This window comes from Mustelus asterias, chromosome 15 (assembly GCF_964213995.1).
Source record: "Mustelus asterias chromosome 15, sMusAst1.hap1.1, whole genome shotgun sequence".
In the NCBI taxonomy this organism is placed as follows: Eukaryota; Metazoa; Chordata; class Chondrichthyes; order Carcharhiniformes; family Triakidae; genus Mustelus; species Mustelus asterias.
The window spans coordinates 2,774,659-2,796,749 of NC_135815.1; the positions used below are offsets into that span (position 1 = coordinate 2,774,659).

General features: G+C 45.3%; 2 protein-coding genes across 3 annotated transcripts in view; one reads left to right on the forward strand and one right to left on the reverse strand.

Annotated features, from left to right (window-relative positions):
• Positions 1–10,173, reverse strand: part of nme6 (NME/NM23 nucleoside diphosphate kinase 6) — a 32,057-nt gene extending 21,884 nt beyond the window's left edge. The window contains exon 1 of the mRNA XM_078229364.1: positions 10,151–10,173. The gene's annotated coding sequence lies outside the window, so the exon portion shown is untranslated. The remainder of the gene's footprint in view (positions 1–10,150) is intronic.
• On the forward strand, positions 733–21,613 carry LOC144504267 (uncharacterized). 2 transcript variants are annotated; one of them, XM_078229360.1, is made up of 4 exons: positions 733–894; positions 4,320–4,374; positions 16,968–17,471; positions 21,064–21,613. In XM_078229360.1, the coding sequence occupies exons 3-4, from the start codon at positions 16,988–16,990 to the stop codon at positions 21,567–21,569; spliced, it is 990 nt and encodes a 329-aa protein (XP_078085486.1). In that variant the 5' UTR covers positions 733–894; positions 4,320–4,374; positions 16,968–16,987; the 3' UTR covers positions 21,570–21,613. The 2 variants fall into 2 exon arrangements, with proteins under 2 accessions (XP_078085486.1, XP_078085487.1); XM_078229361.1 differs by lacking the exons at positions 733–894; positions 4,320–4,374 and adding an exon at positions 1,217–1,353.
• The last annotated feature ends 478 nt before the right edge of the window (positions 21,614–22,091 follow it).

The following is a 22,091-nucleotide window of genomic DNA, read 5'->3' on the forward strand; positions in this document are numbered from 1 at the left end:
GACCCCAACTTTTAGACTCTATGCCCCGTCCTATGAAGGCAAGCATGCCTTATGCCTTCTTCACCACCTTCTCCACCTGTGATGTCACCTTCAAGGATCTGTGGACTTGCACACCCAGGTGCCTCTGCGTATCTACACCCTTTATGGTTCTGCCATTTATCGTATAGCTCCTCCCTACATTATTTCTACCAAAATGCATCACTTGGCATTTATCAGGATTGAACTCCATCTGCTATTTCTTTGCCCAAATTTCCAGCCTATCTGGACTCTCTGAAAGAGTATCTTACCAGGCGCACACCACACCCCTCCAACCCCATTCCCGTAACCTCACCCATTTCCCATGGCTAATCCGCCCAACCTGCACATCTTTGGACTGTGGGAGGAAACTGGAGCACCCGGAGGAAACCCACGCAGACATGGGGAGAACGTACAGATTCTGCACAGACGGTGACCTGAGGCCGGAATCGAACCTGGGTCCCTGGCACGGTGAGGCAGCAATGCTAACCATTGTGTGACCATTAACTTTTAATTAATTTGAGAATACGTTGGGGAAAAAGTTACTCAATGACAACAGGTTGAAGAATCTAGGGCAGTTGGACTGTGGAATTCCTGCCCACAAACTATTACTGAAACAATCCCGAGCACATAGTAACAGAGAGCTGGGTTTTTGTTTAAATAAGGAATGTTAATGGTACTGGAGAGGGGGTTGGAGAGTGCGATAGGACAATGGCTCTTTACAGAAAGAATTGACACAGATTTAATGAGCTAAAGATTCTTTCTGCGCTAAGACATTCCTCTAACATGACAAAAACATCTTTAAACTGAAATTCTAACCTTGAAGCAGATGTTTCTGAGTGGTCAGATTATCTAATATAATATCTTATTTATAACATGGTAAGGAATTTAAAATTTTCTCTCTCCCTCTTTCCCAATGTTTCTTTCTGTCTGTCTCTCCCTATGCCGTGTGTGTGTCCCTCTCTATCTCTGGGTGCGTCTATATCTCTGTTTCTGTCTCTCTCTCCCTTTCTCTCTGTCTCTCTCTCCTTCTCTGTGCCTGTGTTATTATCGATGATTTAATGCTGGGGTATTTTTTTTCCTGGACCCTCCTCCCCACTCTCATCCATCCCAACTCTGTCCCAACTGTCAGTTGGAAACTTCTGACACTCATTGGTTAGCTTTACACAAGAGAGCGCTCGGGATCTGTGCTTGTTGATTCAGTCCCGATTGATCCAGTCCCGAGAGGCAGAATCTACCGGGACAGAGAGAGGATCTGCCCGGCTCAGCACCAGGGGAGAGGGAGAGCTCTCGGGACAGCGGGAGACAAGCGCCCGGCTCCGAGAGATTGTCGAGCAGGTACAGTGAGAGTTTTGGGATTTTGGGAAGGGACAGTGAGAGTTTTGGGATTTTGGGAAGGGACAGTGAGAGTTTTGGGATTTTGGGAAGGGGCAGTGAGAGTTTGGGGATTTTGGGAAGGGACAGTGAGAGTTTTGGGAAGAGACAGTGAGCATTTGGGGATTTTGGGAAGGGATAATGAGAGTTTTAGGATTTTGGGAAGGGATAGTGAGAGTTTTAGGATTTTCGAGATTGGGACAGTGAGAGTTTTAGGATTTTTGGGATTGGGACAGTGAGAGTTTGGGATCTTCGGGAAGGAACAGTGAGAGTTTTAGGATTTTCGGGATTGGGACAGTGAGAGTTTTGGGATTTTCAGGAAGGAGACAGTGAGAGTTTTGGGATTTTGGGAATGGGACAGTGAGAGTTTGGGGATTTTTGGGAAGGGGTCAGTGAGAATTTGGGGAGAGCTGACCTTCCCAAAGCAGGAATGACAGCAATCAGGCAAAGATTATGTCACGGGGCCATCTTTGGTGTTAACATTATTGGGGGTTCTGGCACTACTGGGGTGATTGTGCCAGGCTGGGAGAGCTTCAGTGCCCCTTTCATGCCAGTTATATCATTAGCAGCCAGGCCATTGACACATATGTGGCAAGAGACTTCATTCCACTGTCACACAGCTTCACAAATGCTGAGACCATCCCTAAAGTTTCAGGACACAGTGCATTTATTAAATGCTCTGATTCAAACCTCTCTCAACACGGTCCCTGTCAGGAGCACTGATTGAACTGTCCCTGTGGATAAACCCCCAGAGTTGGCAGAGACTGGGATTGTTCTCCTTTGAGCAATCCAGATAAATGCGAAGTGATGCATTTTGTTAGAGCTAATGTAGGGGGGAGCTATACAATAAATGGCAGAACCATAAAGGGTGTAGATACACAGAGAGACCTGGGTGTGCAAGTCCACAGATCCTTGAAGGTGACGTCACAGGTGGAGAAGGTGGTGAAGAAGGCATATGGCATGCTTGCCTTCATAGGACGGGGCATAGAGTATAAAAGTTGGGGTCTGATGTTGCAGATGTACAGAACGTTGGTTTGGCCGCATTTGGAAGACTGCGTCCAGTTCTGGTCGCCACACTACCAGAAGGACGTGGAGGCTTTAGAGAGAGTGCAGAGGAGGTTTACCAGGATGTTGCCTGGTATGGAGGGGCTTAGTTATGAGGAGAGATTGGGTAAACTGGGGTTGTTCTCACTGGAAAGACGGAGGATGAGGGGAGACCTAATAGAGGTGTATAAAATTATGAAAGGCATAGATAGGGTGAACGGTGGGAAGCTTTTTCCCAGGTCGGTGGTGACGTTCACGAGGGGTCATAGGTTCAAGGTGAGGGGGGGGGGGAGGTTTAACACAGATATCAGAAGGACATATTTTACACAGAGGGTGGTGGGGGCCTGGAATGTGCTGCCGGGCAAGGTGGTGGAGGCGGACACACTGGGAACGTTTAAGACTTATCTAGATAGCCACATGAATGGAGTGGGAATGGAGGGATACAAAAGAATGGTCGAGTTTGGACCAGGGAGTGGCGTGGGCTTGGAGGGCCGAAGGGCCTGTTCCTGTGCTGTGTTGTTCTTTGTTCTTTGAGCAGAGAAAGTTGAGGGTTGAGGTTTCAATAGAGGAAAGAAGAGAAACTTCTTTCGCTGCAGATGAGTCAATCTCCAGCAAACTCTAATTTAAGGTATTTGGCTACAGAATCAGGAACAACATGTGGGCAAAAAAAATGTTACCGAGCAATTGGTGATCAGGCATGGGTGGTGGAAATAGGTACAATAAGAGCTTTCTAAAGGGAATTGGATAATGATTTATAAACTGAGAACCTTTACAAAGTAACAGGGAAAGAGCTCAAGAGTCCGGCCAAATAGATGGACCTTTCAATGTACAGGTACAGGAACAGTGACTAAATAACCTCCTCCTGTGCTGTCACATTCTGGATGGAGCACATCTGCTCAGACATGTTGAATAAGATTTATTTTTTAGTTTTATTCATTTGAGGGACATGGGTGTTGCTGGCTGGCCAGCATTTATTGCCCATCCCTAGTTTCCCTTGAGAAGGTGGTGCCTTCTTGAATCTCTGCAGTCCATGTGCTGTGTGTGGGTTGACCCACAATGTCATTAGGGAGGGAAGTCCAGGATTTGGACCCAGCGACTGCGAAGGAACAGCGATATATTTCCAAGCCAGGATGGTGAGTAGCTTGGAGGGGAACTTGCAGTTGGTGGTGTTGGGGTGGCACGGTGGCACAGTGGTTAGCACTGCTGCTTCACAGCGCCAGGGACTCAGGTTCAATTCCCGGCTTGGGTCACTGTCTGTGTGGAGTTTGCTCATTCTCCCCGTGTCTGCGTGGGTTTCCTCCGGGTGCTCCAGTTTCCTCCCACACTCCAAACGACGTTCTGGTTAGGGTGTATTGACCCAAACAGACACCAGAGTATGGCAACAAGGGGAATTTCACAGAAACTTCATTGCAGTGTTAAGGTAAACCTTACTTGTGACTAATAAATACATTTTACTTTACTTTTCCCATGTGCCTGCTGCCCTTGTCCTTCTAGATGGAAGTGGTTGTGGGTTTGGAAGGTGCTGTCGAAGGATCTTGTAGATGGTACACACTGCCTCTACTGAGCGTATTATTAGTTTCTGACTGGTGCTGTGGGATAACTGAGATTTCTTCACATACTTTACACAGCTAATTGTTGTTACTTTCTATTCCTGTGACTCCTCAGCATTTCCTTCAAGTATCTATATTTCAATGTAAACCTTCTCCTTTGTTTTTTTTCCCCCGAATTCTGTACCTGTTTCAAAGCTGCTCATCTCTAGTCTTTGCAGATTTCTGGTCAAAAGGCCATTAACCTGAATCGTTAATCTCTCTCTCTCTCTCTCTCCCTCTCTCCAAAGATGCTGCCTGACTGCTGAGTATTTCCAACACTTTCTGATTTTATTTCAGGTTTCCCTCATGCCACGTTTTTTGCTGTTGTTCCACTTGGAGGGTTCAGGAATGGGTAAGTTCAAAAGCTCTAAGCGTAATGGTAAGGCTGTCGAGCAGAACAACAAAAATAAAATAAAATTAAAAGCATTACATCTGACATGACACATTCATAACAAAATAGGTAAATTAAAGCACAGATGGACATTATTGCCTATGAGCTAATCGCCACTAAAAAGATGTGGTTGTTGCGTGACCACATTTGGGAAATAAATATTTCAGGATGCTGAGAAGAGATAGACAAAAGGAGGTGGCAGGGGGTGGGATGGCGGAAGGGAGATGGTATAACTCTCCTAATGAAAGAGTTAGAGAGGTTGAAGATTTTAGCTCAGAAAATCAAGGCACAGCATCAGCTCGGTTGGAGCTAAGAACCCACAGAAAGCAGGAAACATTGGTGAAGATGGTTTATGGAATCCCTAGCTGACAGTGTAGGGAAGAGCACAAATCAGGAAATTAAAGGTACATCCAACAAGGGTAATGCAGTAACCAAGGGGAACTTCAATCCCCTTATGTACAGAGCAAAATTGCAGTAATAACATGAAGGGTAAGTTTGAGATAATTTCCTAGTTCAGAATGTTAATGAATCAATTAGGAAACTATGTTTCATCTAGTATTATACGATAAGAAAGGGCTAATTGACAATGTTATAGCATAGGGACCATTAGGGAAGTGTGATCATAATGTTATGAATTTAATACTGAGTTTAAGAGTGATATAGTTCAGTCTGAAACTAGGGTCTCAAATCAAGAGCCCAAAGTAAACTAAACCAAACAGGAATGAAGTCCAAGTTGACTAAGGCAACTGGGAAACTATGTTAAAAAATATTAATGATGGATAGACATTGGATAGCAATTGGAGAATGTATTCATGATTCACAAAGAAACCCCATAAGGAATAAAATCCTCATGGAACAATGGTCCATCCATGGCTGACAGAAGGAGTTAGATACCATTCGATCAAAGGAAGTAGGGTCCTGCATGTATCAATGTTGGAGGGTCAGCGATCTACAATCTATATCAGCAACACAGATGAATGGACTGAGTGCAATTGATCCAAATTTGCTAAAAATACAAAGTTCAGTGAGAAGATAAGCTATGACGAGGATGCAAAGAGGCTAAAAAGGGATATGGACAAGTGAGTGAATAGTGAGCAAAAATGTGGCAGATGGAACGTAATGAGCAGTTATCAGAATATAATATACATTTATTATAATATAATATGTATTTATTATAACATAAGATGCAGATATTAGAATATAATATGCATTTATTATGTAATACGCAGCTATTATAAAATATGTATTTATTATAATATAATATGCAGTTATTATAATATAATATGCAGTTATTATAGAACATAGAACAGTACAGCACAAAACAGGCCCTTCGGCCCACGATGTTGTGCCGAGCTTTATCTGAAACCAAGATCAAGCTATCCCACTCCCTATCATCCTGGTGCGCTCCATGTGCCTATCCAATAACCGCTTAAATGTTTCTAAAGTGTCTGACTCCACTATCACTGCAGGCAGTCCATTCCACACCCCAACCACTCTCTGCGTAAAGAACCTACCTCTGATATCCTTCCTATATCTCCCACCACGAACCCTATAGTTATGCCCCCTTGTAATAGCTCCATCCACCCGAGGAAATAGTCTTTGAACGTTCACTCTATCTATCCCCTTCATCATTTTATAAACCTCTATTAAGTCTCCCCGAGCCTCCTCCGCTCCAGAGAGAACAGCCCTATCTCCCTCAACCTTTCCTCATAAGACCTACCCTCCAAACCAGGCAGCATCCTGGTAAATCTCGTCTGCACTCTTTCCAGCGCTTCCACATCCTTCTTATAGTGAGGTGACCAGAACTGCACACAATATTCCAAATGTGGTCTCACCAAGGTCCTGTACAGTTGCAGCATATCCCCACGGCTCTTAAACTCCAACCCCCTGTTAATAAAAGCTAACACACTATAGGCCTTCTTCACAGCTCTATCCACTTGAGTGGCAACCTTTAGAGATCTGTGGATATGGACCCCAAGATCTCTCTGTTCCTCCACAGTCTTCAGAACCCTACCTTTGACCCTGTAATCCACATTTAAATTAGTCCTACCAAAATGAATCACCTCACATTTATCAGGGTTAAACTCCATTTGCCATTTTTCAGCCCAGCTTTGCATCCTATCTATGTCTCTTTGCAGCCTACAACAGCCCTCCACCTCATCCACTACTCCACCAATCTTGGTGTCATCAGCAAATTTACTGATCCACCCTTCAGCCCCCTCCTCTAAGTCATTAATAAAAATCACAACGAGCAGAGGACCAAGCACTGATCCCTGCGGCACTCTGCTAGCAACCTGCCTCCAATCTGAAAATTTTCCATCGACCACCACCCTCTGTCTTCGATCAGACACAGTAAGAAGTTTAACAACACCAGGTTAAAGTCCAACAGGTTTATTTGGTAGCAAAAGCCACACAAGCTTTCGGAGCTCTAAGCCCCTTCTTCAGGTGAGTGGGAATTCTGTTCACAAACAGAGCTTATAAAGACACAGACTCAATTTACATGAATAATGGTTGGAATGCGAATACTTACAACTAATCAAAGACTTGATTAGTTGTAAGTATTCGCATTCCAACCATTATTCATGTAAATTGAGTCTGTGTCTTTATAAGCTCTGTTTGTGAACAGAATTCCCACTCACCTGAAGAAGGGGCTTAGAGCTCCGAAAGCTTGTGTGGCTTTTGCTACCAAATAAACCTGTTGGACTTTAACCTGGTGTTGTTAAACTTCTTACTGTGTTTACCCCAGTCCAACGCCGGCATCTCCACATCATTCGATCAGACAGCCAGTTACCTATCCAATCGGCCAACTTTCCCTCTATCCCACACCTCCTCACTTTCATCATAAGCCGGCCATGGGGGACCTTATCAAACGCCTTACTAAAATCCATGTATATGACATCAACTGCCCTACCTTCATCAACACACTTAGTTACCTCCTCAAAAAATTCTATCAAATTTGTGAGGCACGACTTGCCCTTCACGAATCCGTGCTGACTATCCCGGATTAATCCGCATCTTTCTAAATGGTCGTAAATCCCATCTCTCAGGACCTTTTCCATCAAGAAAATTATTATATTATAATATAAGATGCAGTTATTATAATATAATATGTCTTTATTATAATATAAGATGCAGTTATTATAATATAATATGTATTTACTATAACAAGATGCAGTTATTATAATATAATATGTATTTATTATAGTATAAGAATCAGCTATTATAATATATGTATTTATTATAAAATAAGATGTATTTATTATAGTATAAGAATCAGCTATTATAAAATATGTATTTATTATCATATAATATGCAGTTATTATAATATAAGATGCAGTTATTATAATATAATATGTATTTACTATAATATAAGATGCAGTTATTATAATATATGTATTTATTATAATATAAGATGCAGTTATTATATAATATGTATTTATTATAATATAAGAATCAGCTATTATAATATAATATGTATTTATTATAATATAAGATGCAGTTATGCAATTTTGTTGCAAAAATAGATAAACATGATCTTTTTAAAACTCTGAGAGAATGGGATGTATTTGCGTTCAGAGTGAACTGGGTGAACGGAACTGAGTGAACAAATCACAGAAAGATAACATGAAGATAAAGCAAGAAATTAGGAAAGCAATTTGTATGTTAGCTTTTGTTGCAAAAAGACTGGAGTGTAATAGTAAAGAATAATCTACTGCACTTGTATGGAGCATTGGTGAGACCATAACTGTTGGTCTCCTTGCCTTGTGTACTTGTCTTAAAGGGAATGAAATGCAGTTCACTAATCTGATTCATAATTTCATAAGATATAGGAGCACAATTAGGCCATTCGGCCCATCGAGTCCGCTCCACCATTCGATCATGGCTGATATGCTCCTCATCCCCATTTTCCTGCCTTCTCCCCATAACCCTTCAACCCATTACCAATTAAAAATCTGTCTAACTCCTCCTTAAATTGACTCGGTGTCCCAGCATCCACCGCACTTTGGGGCAGCGAATTCCACCGATTCACAACCCTTTGGGAGAAGTAAGCTTAACTCCTTAAATCTGTTTTAAATTTGCTACCCCTTATCCTAAGGAATCCTAAGGTTCCTGGGGTGAGAGGACTGTCCCAAGAGGAGAGATTAAGTAGACTAGGCTACTATTTTCTGGAGTTTAAAGGAATGAGAGGTGATCGCGTTGAAACATATAACATTCTTAAGACACTTGAAGGTGTAAATGCTAAAAGCATGTTTCCCTTGATGGCGAGTCTAGAACTAGGGGCCATAGTCCCAGGGTAAGGGGTCAGCTGTTTTGGACTGAGATGTGATGATATTTCCTCACTCAAATTGTTGTGAAAATTTGGAGCCCTCTTTACCTGAGAGCGGTTAATGCCCAGTTGTTCAGTATATTTAAGGCAGAAATCAGTAGATGTTTGGATACGAAGGAAAGTTAGGGATATGTGGATAATATATTGAGGTAGAAGATCAGCCATGATCTTATTGAATGATACAAAGGGCTGAATGGCCTACTCCAGCTCCAATTCCCTATGACATGACCACTCTAATGTCTCTTGTTTTTTCATTGCTCTCAGTTTTGGCTGCTTCTCCCTTCCATCTTGTCTGAATTTAACAGAGAGTACACTCAGTATTTGAACTATCTCCTCTCGGTGTCTGGCACCAGTTTAAAGCTTCCGGCTACATTGAATGGCCTTGGGAAGGTCAGTGTTAATTGGGACTCAGAGACTAGTGACATTTGTGGACATAAAAGTATGAATGCTCATTCAGCATCAAGAAACAGTCTTTCTCTCTGCTACATAATGGATCTTTCAGTGAGACAGTTGTCAGAGATGAAAGTAATTTGCCCTATAAAGGCTTCTTTATGTGGGAGACCGAGCCAGAATCTGTGTGACAATAGAGTTGCTGGTTAAAGTTAGTGATGTGTCACACACAGGGCATTTACAAATAGTTAATTATGTGGATGGCAATCGTGCATTTATCACAAACACTGACTGTTTTTTGAAAATTCTTTCGGCCAAGCTGCTGTAGCTCAGTGTTTGGCGCCCTGCCTCAGATTCAGATGCTATCCAGACTGAGACCCTCAGTGCATTGCTGAGAGAGTGCTGCATTGTTGAAGGTGTCATCTTTCAGATGAGACGTTAAGTTGAGGCTCTATCTGCACTCTCACTGGGGGTCTTTTTCGATGCCTTGTGGCTGTTTCAGTGTAGTAGTATCTCAGTCTCATTAATTTCTCCAGCACCGCTTTTTTGGTAATACTAATTTCCTTCAAATCTTCCTTCTCAATAGACCTGTTGTTCTGTAGCATTTCCGGAAGGCTGTTTGTTTTAGAGAATAAGATGGACACCGGGGACTTCTGCATTACCTGCCTAGTGCTCTTGCTCTGTGTGGTGGTCATTCTTCTCTCTTTACCTGTGGTGTGACCACCTCACTGTCCGTGTATCCATGAAGATCTCATCCTTGCAGATGTTCCATAGTAACTCCAGTCGTGGTTCCAGCTATGAAATGTGGATTTTGAGTAGCCGCAACTGGAGACACTTCCTGCACAAGTGGTCACCTTGGACATTGGAAGTGTCCCTGACTTCCTACATTGTGCAGGAGGAACATCCCATATGGCCAAGCTGCCCTGCCATGACTTACCCTTAAATTACTCCCTTTACTTTTACTCTCTCTCGTTCAGATTAAATTAAGAAAAGGTGAAATAATCATCAGGTCCCACTTACCAAAGGCGCTGGTCCTCTTTCTGAGGAAGGGTGAGAAATGAAAGGAGCCCCTCCTTCCCTCAGTCACCAAACCCCAGCTTAAACTATCTACTGCAGCCCTCCAGTGCGGACTCTGTGATGTGACTCAGTTTACAGAGGTTTCCGTGGTGATTATTACTTCAGCCAAACCAGAACTTGCACATACAGGTTTCCATGGTGATCAGCCTCTCCTTTTATTGGACTATCAGGCATTATTCAGCACTTCCATCACAAGGTCAGGTCACATTTTTATAGAAAATGATCTTTTACGATATATTTTTGTGACACAATCTTTGTTTCTAAAGATTTGTTATAAATATTTACCAAGATGCTGCCTGGTTTGGAGGGTAGGTCTTATGAGGAAAGGTTGAGGGAGCTAGGGCTGTTCTCTCTGGAGCGGAGGAGGCTGAGGGGAGACTTAATAGAGGTTTATAAAATAATGAAGGGGATAGATAGAGTGAACGTTCAAAGACTATTTCCTCGGGTGGATGGAACTATTACAAGGGGGCATAACTATAGGGTTCATGGTGGGAGATATAGGAAGGATATCAGAGGTAGGTTCTTTACGCAGAGAGTGGTTGGGGTGTGGAATGGACTGCCTGCAGTGATAGTGGAGTCAGACACTTTAGGAACATTTAAGCGGTTATTGGATAGGCACATGGAGCACACCAGGATGATAGGGAGTGGGATAGCTTGATCTTGGTTTCAGATAAAGCTCGGCACAACATTGTGGGCCGAAGGGCCTGTTCTGTGCTGTACTGTTCTATCTATCTATAAATAAAGCTGTTTGATTTACTGTTAGACCTATGGCTCCTCTTTCTAAACCTCTCAACCACCAGAAACAACCTCCTCCAATCTCACCCCTTTATAACTGTAAACAACTCTATCAATGTGCTCGAAACCCTCCTTCATTCCCACAAAGACTGTTTCACATCTTGCTTCCTTTTTCTGATTCGTCGTATCAGGCCTCATGAAAGTGTCCTGAAACCTCAATATCCATCCTACATTGTGGAGCCTGATACAAAACTTTCAATAGCTTCACCATATGCCAATTCTGACTGATTCAGTGTAAAACTGGCACCTCGGTTTGTCCCAAGCTCTGACACTGAAACTCCGTCGCAATCAAAGTAGTTTGTTGAGAGAAATTTTAACTGTTTTACAAAAACCACGAGACAGGGCTAGACACTGATTATACTTGCAGTCCTCAAGCAATGTAAAATCAAATCACTCCAAGATCAAGACTAATTCCACATTGGGAATTCAAATACACCCAGAATGTGGGCAGATTAAACATTGTCAGGGTGACCTCTTGATATTATTGTGCAATAAACAGCAGGAGTAGGAGTAGGCCGCACAGCCTGTCGAGTCTGCTCCAGAACCATTCACTCTGTCTCCACATTCCCTGATTCCCTTAAGTCTTATCAGTCCCAGTCTTGAATATACTAAACAACTGAACATAGACAACTCACTTCACTGCAGCAACTCACCAAGGTTCCTTAGGCAGTACCTTCCAAACCCACAGCCGCTACCACCTAGAAGGACAAGGGCAGCAGATACATGGGAACACCACCACCTACAAGTTCTCCTCCAAGTCACTCACCGTCCTGAGTTGGAAATATGTCGGCCGTTCCTTCAATGTCGCTGGGTCAAAATCTTGGAACTCCCTCCCTAACAGCACTGTGAGTGTACCTACACCTCACAGCTCACCATCACCTTCCCAAGGCGTAATTAGGAATGGGTAACAAATTCTGACCTAGCCAATGACACCCTACACATCTTGAATTAATGTTTTAACAATCACTGGATGGAGAATTCTAAAACTCCACAATGCTCTGAGTGAAGACATTTCTCCCACTTCACTGTGAAATAACTGATTCTTTATCCTTTATTTATTTTTATTTGTTTATGGGATGTGTGCGTTGCTGGCTAGGCCGGCATTGATTGCACATCCCTAATTGCCCTCGAGAAGGTGAAAGTGATCCTGAGGCCACCGTGTTCACATTTCATCCCCCAACTCTGACAAAGGATCTACACACTTCTCCTCACCTGACTGGTGAAAGGGAATTGGATCCTGAGTGAGTGTTGGGGCACTCTGAAGGATCTCTGAAGGCGGAAAGGCAGGTAAATAGGGTGGTGAAAAAGGCAAATGACACACTCGCCTTTATCAATCGGGGTATAGATTACAAAAGCAGAGAGGTCATGATGGAGTCGTATAGAACTTTGGTGAGGCCACAGCTGGAGCACTGTGTGCAGTTCTGGTCACCACATTATAGGAAGGTTGTGATTGCACTGGAGGGGGTGCAGAGGAGATTCACCAGGATGCTGCCTGGGGTGGAGCATTTAAATTATAAAGAGAGGTTGGATAGACTTGGGTTGTTTTTGTTGGGGCAGAGAAGACTGAGGAGCGACTTGATCGAGGTGTACAAGATTATGAGGGGCATGGACAGGGTGGATAGGCAGCAGCTGTTCCCCTTAGTTGAAGGGTCAGTTCCGAGGGGAGACAAGTTAAAAGTGAGGGATGGGAGGCTTTGGGGGGATTTGAGGAAAAGCTTTTTTACTCAGAGGGTGGTGAGGGTCTGGAATGCGCTGCCTGGGAGGGCGGTGGAGGCGGGATGCCTCACATCCTTTAAAAAGTACCTGGATGAGTACTTGACACGTCATAACACTCAAGGCTATGGGCCAAGTGCTGGCAAGTGGGGTTAGGTGGGCAGGTCAGGGCATTTCATGCGTTGGTGCAGACTCGATGGGCCAAAGGGCCTCTTCTGCACTGTAGGATTCTGTGATTCTGTGAAGTGAGCACAGACATACTGGAAACACTGGGTTTAGAGAGGCCATTTGGCGAGAGCAGGGATAGAGTTTGGAAAGAGTTTCAGCGTGTAAGATCAGGGTAGCTGAACGCTTTGTCAGTGGTGACGGAGTTGGGAAGTATATAATGGGTTGAAAGAGTAGTGATGACCCGTGCCCAGGACTATGCAGATGTTACCAGCTGCTGAAAAGCACACAGAGAGCTGAGGCGTTGCTGATCTCCACTTCTCCATATCCATATTGAGAGCTGACTCTGTGAGGAACAATGTTCTTCTATCTCCTATTGCTAACTATTATCATCCCTCCTTACATTCCGCCCCTACTTCCTACTCATCTCTTACTCTCCTCTACCTCAACCTAAAAGGAAAAAGTTTATTTATTAGTCATAAGTAAAGCTTACATTAACACTTCAATGAAGTTACTGTGAAATTCCCCTAGTCACCACACTCCGGCGCCTGTTTGGGTCAATGCACCTAACCAGCACATCTTTCAGAATGTGGGAGGAAATCGGAGCACCCGAAGGAAACCCACGCAGACACGGGGAGAATGTGCAAAATCCACACAGACAGTGACCCGAGATGTGGAGATGCCGGCGTTGGACTGGGGTAAGCACAGTAAGAAGCCTCACAACACCAGGTTAAAGTCCAACAGGTTTATTTGGTAGCAAAAGCCACTAGCTTTCGGAGCGCTGCTCCTTCATCAGGTGAGTGGGAGTTCTGTTCACAAACAGGGCATATAAAGACACAAACTCAATTTACAAAATAATGATTGGAATGCGAGTCTTTACAGGTAATCAAGTCTTAAATGTACAGACAATGTGAGTGGAGAGAGCGTTAAGCACAGGTTAAAGAGATGTGTATTGTCTCCAGACAGGACAGTTAGTGAGATTTTGCAAGCCCAGGCAAGTTGTGGGGGTTACAGATAGTGTGACATGAACCCAAGATCCCGGTTGAGGCCGTCCCCATGTGTGCGGAACTTGGCTATCAGTCTCTGCTCAGCGACTCTGCGCTGTCGTGTGTCATGGAGGCCGCCTTGGAGAACGCTTACCCGAAGATCAGAGGCTGAATGCCCGTGACTGCTGTAGTGTTGCCCAACAGGAAGAGAACACTCTTGCCTGGTGATTGTCGAGCGGTGTTCATTCATCCATTGTCATAGCGTCTGCATGCTCTCCCCAATGTACCATGCCTCGGGACATCCTTTCCTGCAGCGTATCAGGTAGACAACGTTGGCCGAGTTGCAAGAGTATGTACCGTGTACCTGGTGGATGGTGTTCTCACGTGAGATGATGGCATCAGTGTCGATGATCCGGCACGTCTTGCAGAGATTGCTGTGGCAGGGTTGTGTGGTGCCGTGGTCACTGTTCTCCTGAAGGCTGGGTAGTTTGCTGCGGACAATGGTCTGTTTGAGGTTGTGCAGTTGTTTGAAGGCAAGAAGTGGGGGTGTGGGGATGGCCTTGGCGAGATGTTCATCTTCATCAATGACATGTTGAAGGCTTCGGAGAAGATGTCGTAGCTTCTCTGCTCCGGGGAAGTACTGGATGACGAAGGGTACTCTGTCCACCGTGTCCCGTGTTTGTCTTCTGAGGAGGTCGATGCAACTTTTTGCTGTGGCGCGTCAGAACTATCAATCAATGAGTCGAGCGCCATATCCTGTTCTTATGAGGGCATCTTTCAGCGTCTGGAGGTGTCTGTTGCGATCCTCCTCATCTGAGCAGATCCTGTATATACGGAGGGCTTGTCCATAGGGGATGGCTTCTTTAATGAGTTTAGGGTGGAAGCTGGAGAACTGGAGCATCGTGAGGTTATCCGTGGGCTTGCGGTACAGTGAGGTGCTGAGGTGACCATCCTTGATGGAGATGCGTGTGTCCAAGAATGCAACCAATTCCGGAGAGTAGTCCATGGTGAGCCTGATGGTGGGATGGAACTTGTTGATGTCATCATATAGTTGTTTCACTGATTGTTCACTAAGAGTCCAAAGGAAGAAAATGTCATCGATGTATCTAGTGTATAGCATCGGTTGAAGGTCCTGTGCGGTGAAGAGGTCTTGTTCGAACCTGTGCATGAAGATGTTGGCATATTGAGGTGCGAATTTGGTCCCCATGGCTGTTCTGTGTGTCTGGATGAAGAACTGGTTGTTGAAGGTGAAGATATTGTGGTCCAGGATGAAGCGGATGAGTTGTAAAATTGCATCTGGAAACTGGCAGTTGTCGGCGTTGAGTACTGAGACAGTTGCCGCAATGCCATCGTCGTGGGGGATGCTGGTGTAGAGTGCCGAGACATCCATTGTGACGAGGAGTGCTACCAAATAAACCTGTTGGACTTTAACCTGGTGTTGTGAGACTTCTTAAAGAGGAAATAACAGAGCACCTGAATAAGAATGGTTCGATCAAGCAGACGCAGCATGGATTCATGAAGGGAAAGTCGTGTTTGACGAATCTACTGGACTTTTATGAAGATGTCACTAGTGCGGTTGACAGAGGGGAACCGGTGGATGTGGTGTTTTTAGATTTCCAGAAGGCGTTCGATAAGGTGCCTCACAAAAGGTTGCTGCAGAAGATTGGGGTACACGGAGTTAGGGGTAAGGTGTTGGCGTGGATTGGGGATTGGCTATCTAACAGGAAGTAGAGAGTTGGGATAAATGGGTGCTTTTCTGGTTGGCAGTTGGTGACCAGTGGCGTGCCGCAGGGATCGGTGCTGGGGCCTCAATTGTTTACCATTTACATAGATGATCTGGAGGAGGGAACTGAATCTAGGGTATTCAAGTTTGCTGATGACACGAAGGTGAGTGGGAAAGCGAATTGCGTGGAGGACGCGGAAAGTCTGCAGAGAGATTTGGATAGGCTGAGCGAGTGGGCGAGGATCTGGCAGATGGAATATAACCTTAGCAAATGTGAGGTTATCCACTTTGGAAGAAATAATAGTAAATTGGAATATTATTTAAATGGAGAAAAATTACATCGTGCGACTGTGCAGAGGGACCTGGGAGTCCTTGTGCACGAATCGCAAAAACTCAGTCTGCAGGTGCAGCAGGTGATCAAGAAGGCGAATGGAATGTTGGCCTTTATCGCGAGGGGGATAGAATATAAAAGCAGGGAGGTCTTGCTGCAACTGTACAAGCACTGGTGAGGCCGCAACTGGAGTACTGTGTGCAGTTTTGGTCCCCTTATTTGCGGAAGGATATATTGGCCTTGGAGGGAGTGCAGAGAAGGTTCACCAGGTTGATACCGGAGATGAGGGTTGTAGCTTATGAGGAGAGATTAAACAGATTGGGTCTGTACTCGTTGGAGTTTAGAAGGATGAGGGGTGATCTTATAGAGACATATAAGATAATGAAGGGGCTGGATAGGGTAGAGGTGGAGAGATTCTTTCCACTTAGAAGGGAAACCAGAACTAGAGGGCACAGCCTCAAAATAAGGGGGGGGCCGGTTCAGAACAGAGTTGAGGGGGAACTTCTTCTCTCAGAGGGTAGTGAATCTCTGGAATTCTCTGCCCATTGAAGTGGTGGAGGCTTCCTCGTTGAATATGTTTAAATCACGGGTAGATAGTTTTCTGATCGATAAGGGAATTAGGGGTTATGGGGAGCAGGCGGGTAAGTGGAACTGATTCGCTTCAGATCAGCCATGATCTTGTTGAATGGTGGGGCAGGCTCAAAGGGCCAGATGGCCTACTCCTGCTCCTATTTCTTATGTTCTTACAATGACCCAAGCCAGGAATTGAACCCGGGTCCCTGGCACTGTGAGGCAGCAGTGCTAACCTTCTAGCCTATTTCTGCCTCTGCCACCTTCCCCCAGATTATGATCCTCTTGCTGCTCCCATTTCCCATTTCCATCTCTTCCTCTCACTTTCTACCCACTCTCCTATCTTGGAAACCAAGTCCCTCTGGGCCTGCTCCTGACCAGTTCCTGTTGCTGTGGGTCTGAAATGATGTTGATGTTGGTGTGTTTTATTGTCTTGCCGTCGATACTGACTGGCATTCATTTCCTACCATGCTGCAGATTGACCCCCCCAGAGAACAATGGAGGAAGGTGAGAGTCACGAAAGGAACTTCAAAGACGCCACTTTGCCCCATTTCCTCAAGGCGATCTCTTCTATCCTGACCTTTCTTGAAGTTGCCGTCAGCGTGGGACCAGGGGAACTCAGCGAGCCCGAGTGTAAACAGTTCAAGAGGGAGATTGAATCTGCGCAGAGAGAGTCTCTGGCAGCAGAGGAGGCAGCCAGCAGCATTGTTGATCTTATTGATGGCAGTTGTGAGAAGCTAATGGTTCAGTACGGCAAACTGAGCAAGGAGCAGAAGGAGCTGCAGAAAGGCATCAAATCAACACAGGATGAGTTGGCGGAGATGGAGAATCAGAGGAAACAGGTTAATGGGCGGATCCAAACAGCCAAAGTTTCATTGAAACAAGCAGAGCAGACACTGAGGGCAGCCAGAGCTAAAAAGGGAGAAAAACAAACTGGAAGAGACATAGGAATTGGATTGAGTTTTGTTGTCCCGTGTATTGGTAAGTGGTGACATTTCAGAATTTGCTTTCTTTATAAACCTAAGCAGAGCTAAGTATTGGGGGTTGTGCAAAAACTGACCATGACATCATCCAACTTTTCCCTAGCCCCTGCTGCACAAACCCTCAGACATGACTTTGTTACCTCTGGAGTTGCGCTCCTGCCAGCCTCCATCTTCTCTGGAAGTTTGAACTCATCTGAATTGTTGCCTGTATTGTAGAATCCTGACAGTGCAGAAGGATGCCATTTGGCCCATCAAGTCTGCATCGACTCTCTCTGACAGAGTACCTTACTCAGACCTTTTCCCCCATCCTAATCCCATAACCCTGTGCATTTACCAAGGCCAATCCACCTAACCTCCATATCTTTGAAGTGTGGGGGGAAACCGGAGCACCCGGAGGAAACCCACGCGGACACAGGGAGAAGGTGCAAACTCCACACACAGTCACCCAAGGCCAGAATTGAATCTGGGCCCCTGGTGCTGTGAGGCAGCAATGCTAACCACTGTGCCATCCTCTATGCTGACTCGTACCCTGTTACCCCGCACAGAATCCTTCTGCTCAACTGACATACATTAGCTCTCAGTCCAGTAACACCTTTATTTTAAAATTGTAACCCCTACATTCCGATCTCTCCATGCCTCCCTCCCTTCTAAACCCTGTAACCTCCTGCAGCCCCAAAACCCTCCGAGAGATCTGCACTCCACTGGCCTCTTAGCCTCCATTTTAATGGCTCCACTACTGCTAGCCGGGCCTTCAGCTGCCTGGGTCCAGAACTCATGGGGCTTTCTGTTGCTCTATCTCTCCCCTCTTTTAAAACAATCCCCAAAACCTCTACCACTTTCAACATACAAACATATAGTTTTTATAAATTCATTTGTGGGGCACGGGCCTCGCTGGCTGGGCCAGCATTTCTTGCCCATCCCTAGTTGCCCTTGGAAGGCAGGCAGTTGAGAGTCAACCACATTGTTGTGGCTCTGGAGTCACACGTAGGCCAGACCGGGTAAGGACGGCAGATTTCATTCCCTAAAGGACATTAGTGAATCAGATGGGTTTTTCCAACAATTGGCAATAATTTCATGGTCATCAGTAGATTCCTAATTCCAAATATTTTTCATTGAATTCAAGTTCCACCACCTGCCATGGCGGGATTCGAACCCAGGTCCACAGAACAGTTTCTGGATTAATAGTCTAACGATAATACCACTAGGCCTAGGAGCAGGAGTCAGCTATTTGGCTCCTTGATGCTGCTCCACCATTGGATAAGATCACAGCTGATCTAAGTGTGGCCTCTACTCCATTTTCCTGCCTACTTGGTTTCTGCCCTATTATCTCCATCTGTGTCCCAGGCTTTCTCTGACATGCTCGTGTGAAACACCTAAATTCTGACAATTTCTGATTTAAGGACTGTAGAAATAGAAGAAATCCCATGGCTACTTTGTCAAAGAATATTCCAGGGGGGTTATTCCCAGGGTGCTGATATTCACCCCTCATTCAACATTACAAAATCACATGTTCTGGGAATTACCACATTGCTGTTTGTGGGATCTAGCTGCTGTGTTTCCAACATGATATCAAACATACTTCATTGGCTGTAATGTGCTTTGGGATGTCCTGTGATCATGAAAGGTGCTATCTAAATGCAAACCCTTTTTTTCAATATGTGCAACGTAGATGAAGCAGAAGATCGCAGGATGAGAGGATGTGTGTCTATGTGTGTGTGTGCGTGTGTGTCTGCATGTGTGTCTGCGTGTGTGTGTACGAGTGTGTGTGTCTGCATGTGCGTGTGTGTGTGTCTGTGTGTGTGCATGTCTGCGTGTGCATGTCTGTGTGTGTGTGCGTGTCTGCATGTGTATATCTGCATGTGTGTGTGTCTACGTGTGTGTGTGTCTGTGTGTGTGTGTCTACGTGTGTGTGTGTGTCTGCGTGTGTGTGTGTGTCTGCGTGTGCGTGTGCGCGCATGTGTGTGCGCGTGTGTGTGTGCCTGTGTGTCTGCATGTGTGTGTATGTGTGTGTGTGTGTGTGTGCGTGTGTGTGTGGGTGTGACTGTGTGTGTCTGCGTGTGTGTGTGTCTATGTGTGTGTCTGCGTGTGTGTGTCTGCATGTGTGTGTGTCTGCGTGTGTGTGTCTGCGTGTGTGTCTGCATGTGTGTGTGTCTGCGTGTGTGTGTCTGCGTGTGTGTCTGCATGTGTGAGTATGTGTGTGAGTGTGTGTGTGTCTGTGTATGAGTGTGTGTGTGTGTGTGTGTGTCTGTGTGTCTGTGTGTGTGTGTGTGAGTGTGTGTGTGTGTCTGTGTGTGTCTGTGTGTGTCTGCATGTGTGTGTGTCTGCGTGTGTGTGTCTGCGTGTGTGTCTGCATGTGTGTGTGTCTGCGTGTGTGTGTCTGCGTGTGTGTCTGCATGTGTGAGTATGTGTGTGAGTGAGTGTGTGTGTGTCTGTGTATGAGTGTGTGTGTGTGTGTGTGTCTGTGTGTCTGTGTGTGTGTGTGTGTGAGTGTGTGTGTGTGTCTGTGTGTGTGTGTCTGTGTGTGTGTGTCTGTGTGTGTGTGTGTGTGTGTATGTGCGTGTGTCTGTGTGTGTGTGAGTGTGTCTGTGTGTGTGTGTCTGTGTGTGCCTGTGTGTGCGTGTCTATGTGTGTGTGTGTGTGTCTGTGTGTGTGTGTGCCTGTGTGTGTGAGTGTGTGTCTCGGGGGGAGTGGGGGCTGGGTGTAGGGATGTGAAAAAGGTTAGTGAGAGTCTGAAGTTTGGGAGCTGAGAATTGATGCCCCTTCTGCTGATTGGACAGTGGAAGGAAGGTTCCGGAATGTACCCTGAGGCCGGGGAAGCTTTTATAAATTGGGCAAAGGGTTTAAAATCAATGATTTGGCGGATTTCTAGGGTTTAGTGGAAATCAGTATCGACAGAAATGAGATGCCGTTGTTCAGGATTGGTAAGTATTGATTGGTTTGATATCGGCCGGGAGATTCTTGGTTTGAGATTTTGGAATTGTAGTGTTGGTTTTGAGTGAAGCTGGGTGTTTGCAGATTCTTGGTGGGGTTGGAAGTTTATGGTCTATAAGATTGACTGAATTGGGAGTTGTGCAATTAAGGTCAGGAGGACTAGCTAGGGTAAATGCATAGGGTTATTATGAGGATAGGGCCTGGGTGAGATTGTGGTCAGTGCAGACTCGGGGCGGCATGGTAGCACAGTGGTTAGCACTGCTGCTTCACAGCTCCAGGGACCTGGGTTTGAATCCCAGCTCGGGTCACTGTCTGTGTGGAGTTTGCACATTCTCCCTGTGTCTGCGTGGGTTTCCTCCGGGTGCTCCGGTTTCCTCCCACAGTCCAAAGATGTGCGGGCTAGGTTAATTGGCCATTCTAACTTGCCCCTTTGTGTCCCAGGATGCATAGGTTAGAGGGATTAGTGGGTAAATATGTAGGGATATGGGGATAGGGCCTGGGTGGGATTGTGGTCGGTGCAGACGCGATGGGCCGAATGGCCTCTTTCTGCACTGTAGGATTCTATGACTCGATGGGCTGAATGGCCTCCTTCTGCACTGTAGGGATTCTATGATCTGACTGTGACTTCAGCTTGAGAAGATGTTTGATTTGTTTTTCAGGGATTCCAATGGCAGTAGCCTTTGAGAAGGAACGGATGTACAGGAAGTCTGAAGTGGATGTAGCTTTGGAGGAGCTCTCCCAGTTAAAGGTGAACATCGTGATGGATGAAGAGGAACTGAACAAACTCAACGGACAAGCGCCTGAGCTGGAGAAGGAAATGGAGAAGGCAGCAGATACTCTGAGCAAGGTGAAGCCAGAGTTGCTGAAGGTCAAACAATCCCGCGCTGCATTGGCTAATGCACAGTCTAAACTCAGGACCTGCTACCAACACCTGTCGGCTCTCCATGGGCGAGTGAATGCACTGAAAGCTCAGGCACAGAACATGTACAGCCTGGCTCCACTCATTCCCTTTATAATAGAGACCTGTGCACATGTTCAGCAGCAAGCCCCAGGCAGTGAGTTACTGCTAACTGGGAGTGAAGTCCTTAAGGTCTTAGACAGCCTCAGAATCATTCTACCCAAACTGAAGGAAAGTAACTTTTCAGACAATGCCAGTTATATGTAACTTGAATTAAAAATATTCATTAATTAAATGAATTAAGTGCAATTAAGAAAAAATGGAATGATTGAATAATTTGCTGAAGGTGGGCATAGGAACTGGAGTAGGTGATTGAATCACATAGCTCAAAAGCCATTCAGCTCATTGTATTAGTGCTAAGTCTTCCAAAGGACAATCCAATCAGTCATACCCCCGCCGCTCTTTTCCCATTGCTCTGCAGTTGTTTTCCTTTAAGTATATATCCAATTTTCTTTTCAAAACTATTCAATTACATCCTGACTAATCTACTCAACTGCATTAACCCACCTCAACTGCATTAATCTACGTGGAATGTCCTGCCTGCAGCAGTAGTGGACTCGGCAACCTTAAGGGCATTTAAATGGTCATTGGATAAACATATGGATGATATTGGAAGGTTAGATGGGCTTTAGATTGGTTTCACAGGTCGGTGCAACATCGAGGGCCGAAGGGCCTGTACTGCGCTGTTATGTTCTATGTACCTCAGCTGCAGTAACCCACCTCGGCTGC

What these genes read in the sequence shown, in the direction of transcription:
- LOC144504267 (XM_078229360.1), top strand. Translation starts at nt 16,988, where the DNA reads ATGGAGGAAGGTGAGAGTCACGAAAGGAACTTCAAAGACGCCACTTTG. An exon ending in TTTTGTTGTCCCGTGTATTG is followed by an intron (nt 17,472 to 21,063) that starts GTAAGTGGTGAC and finishes TTTGTTTTTCAG; the next exon opens with GGATTCCAATGGCAGTAGCC.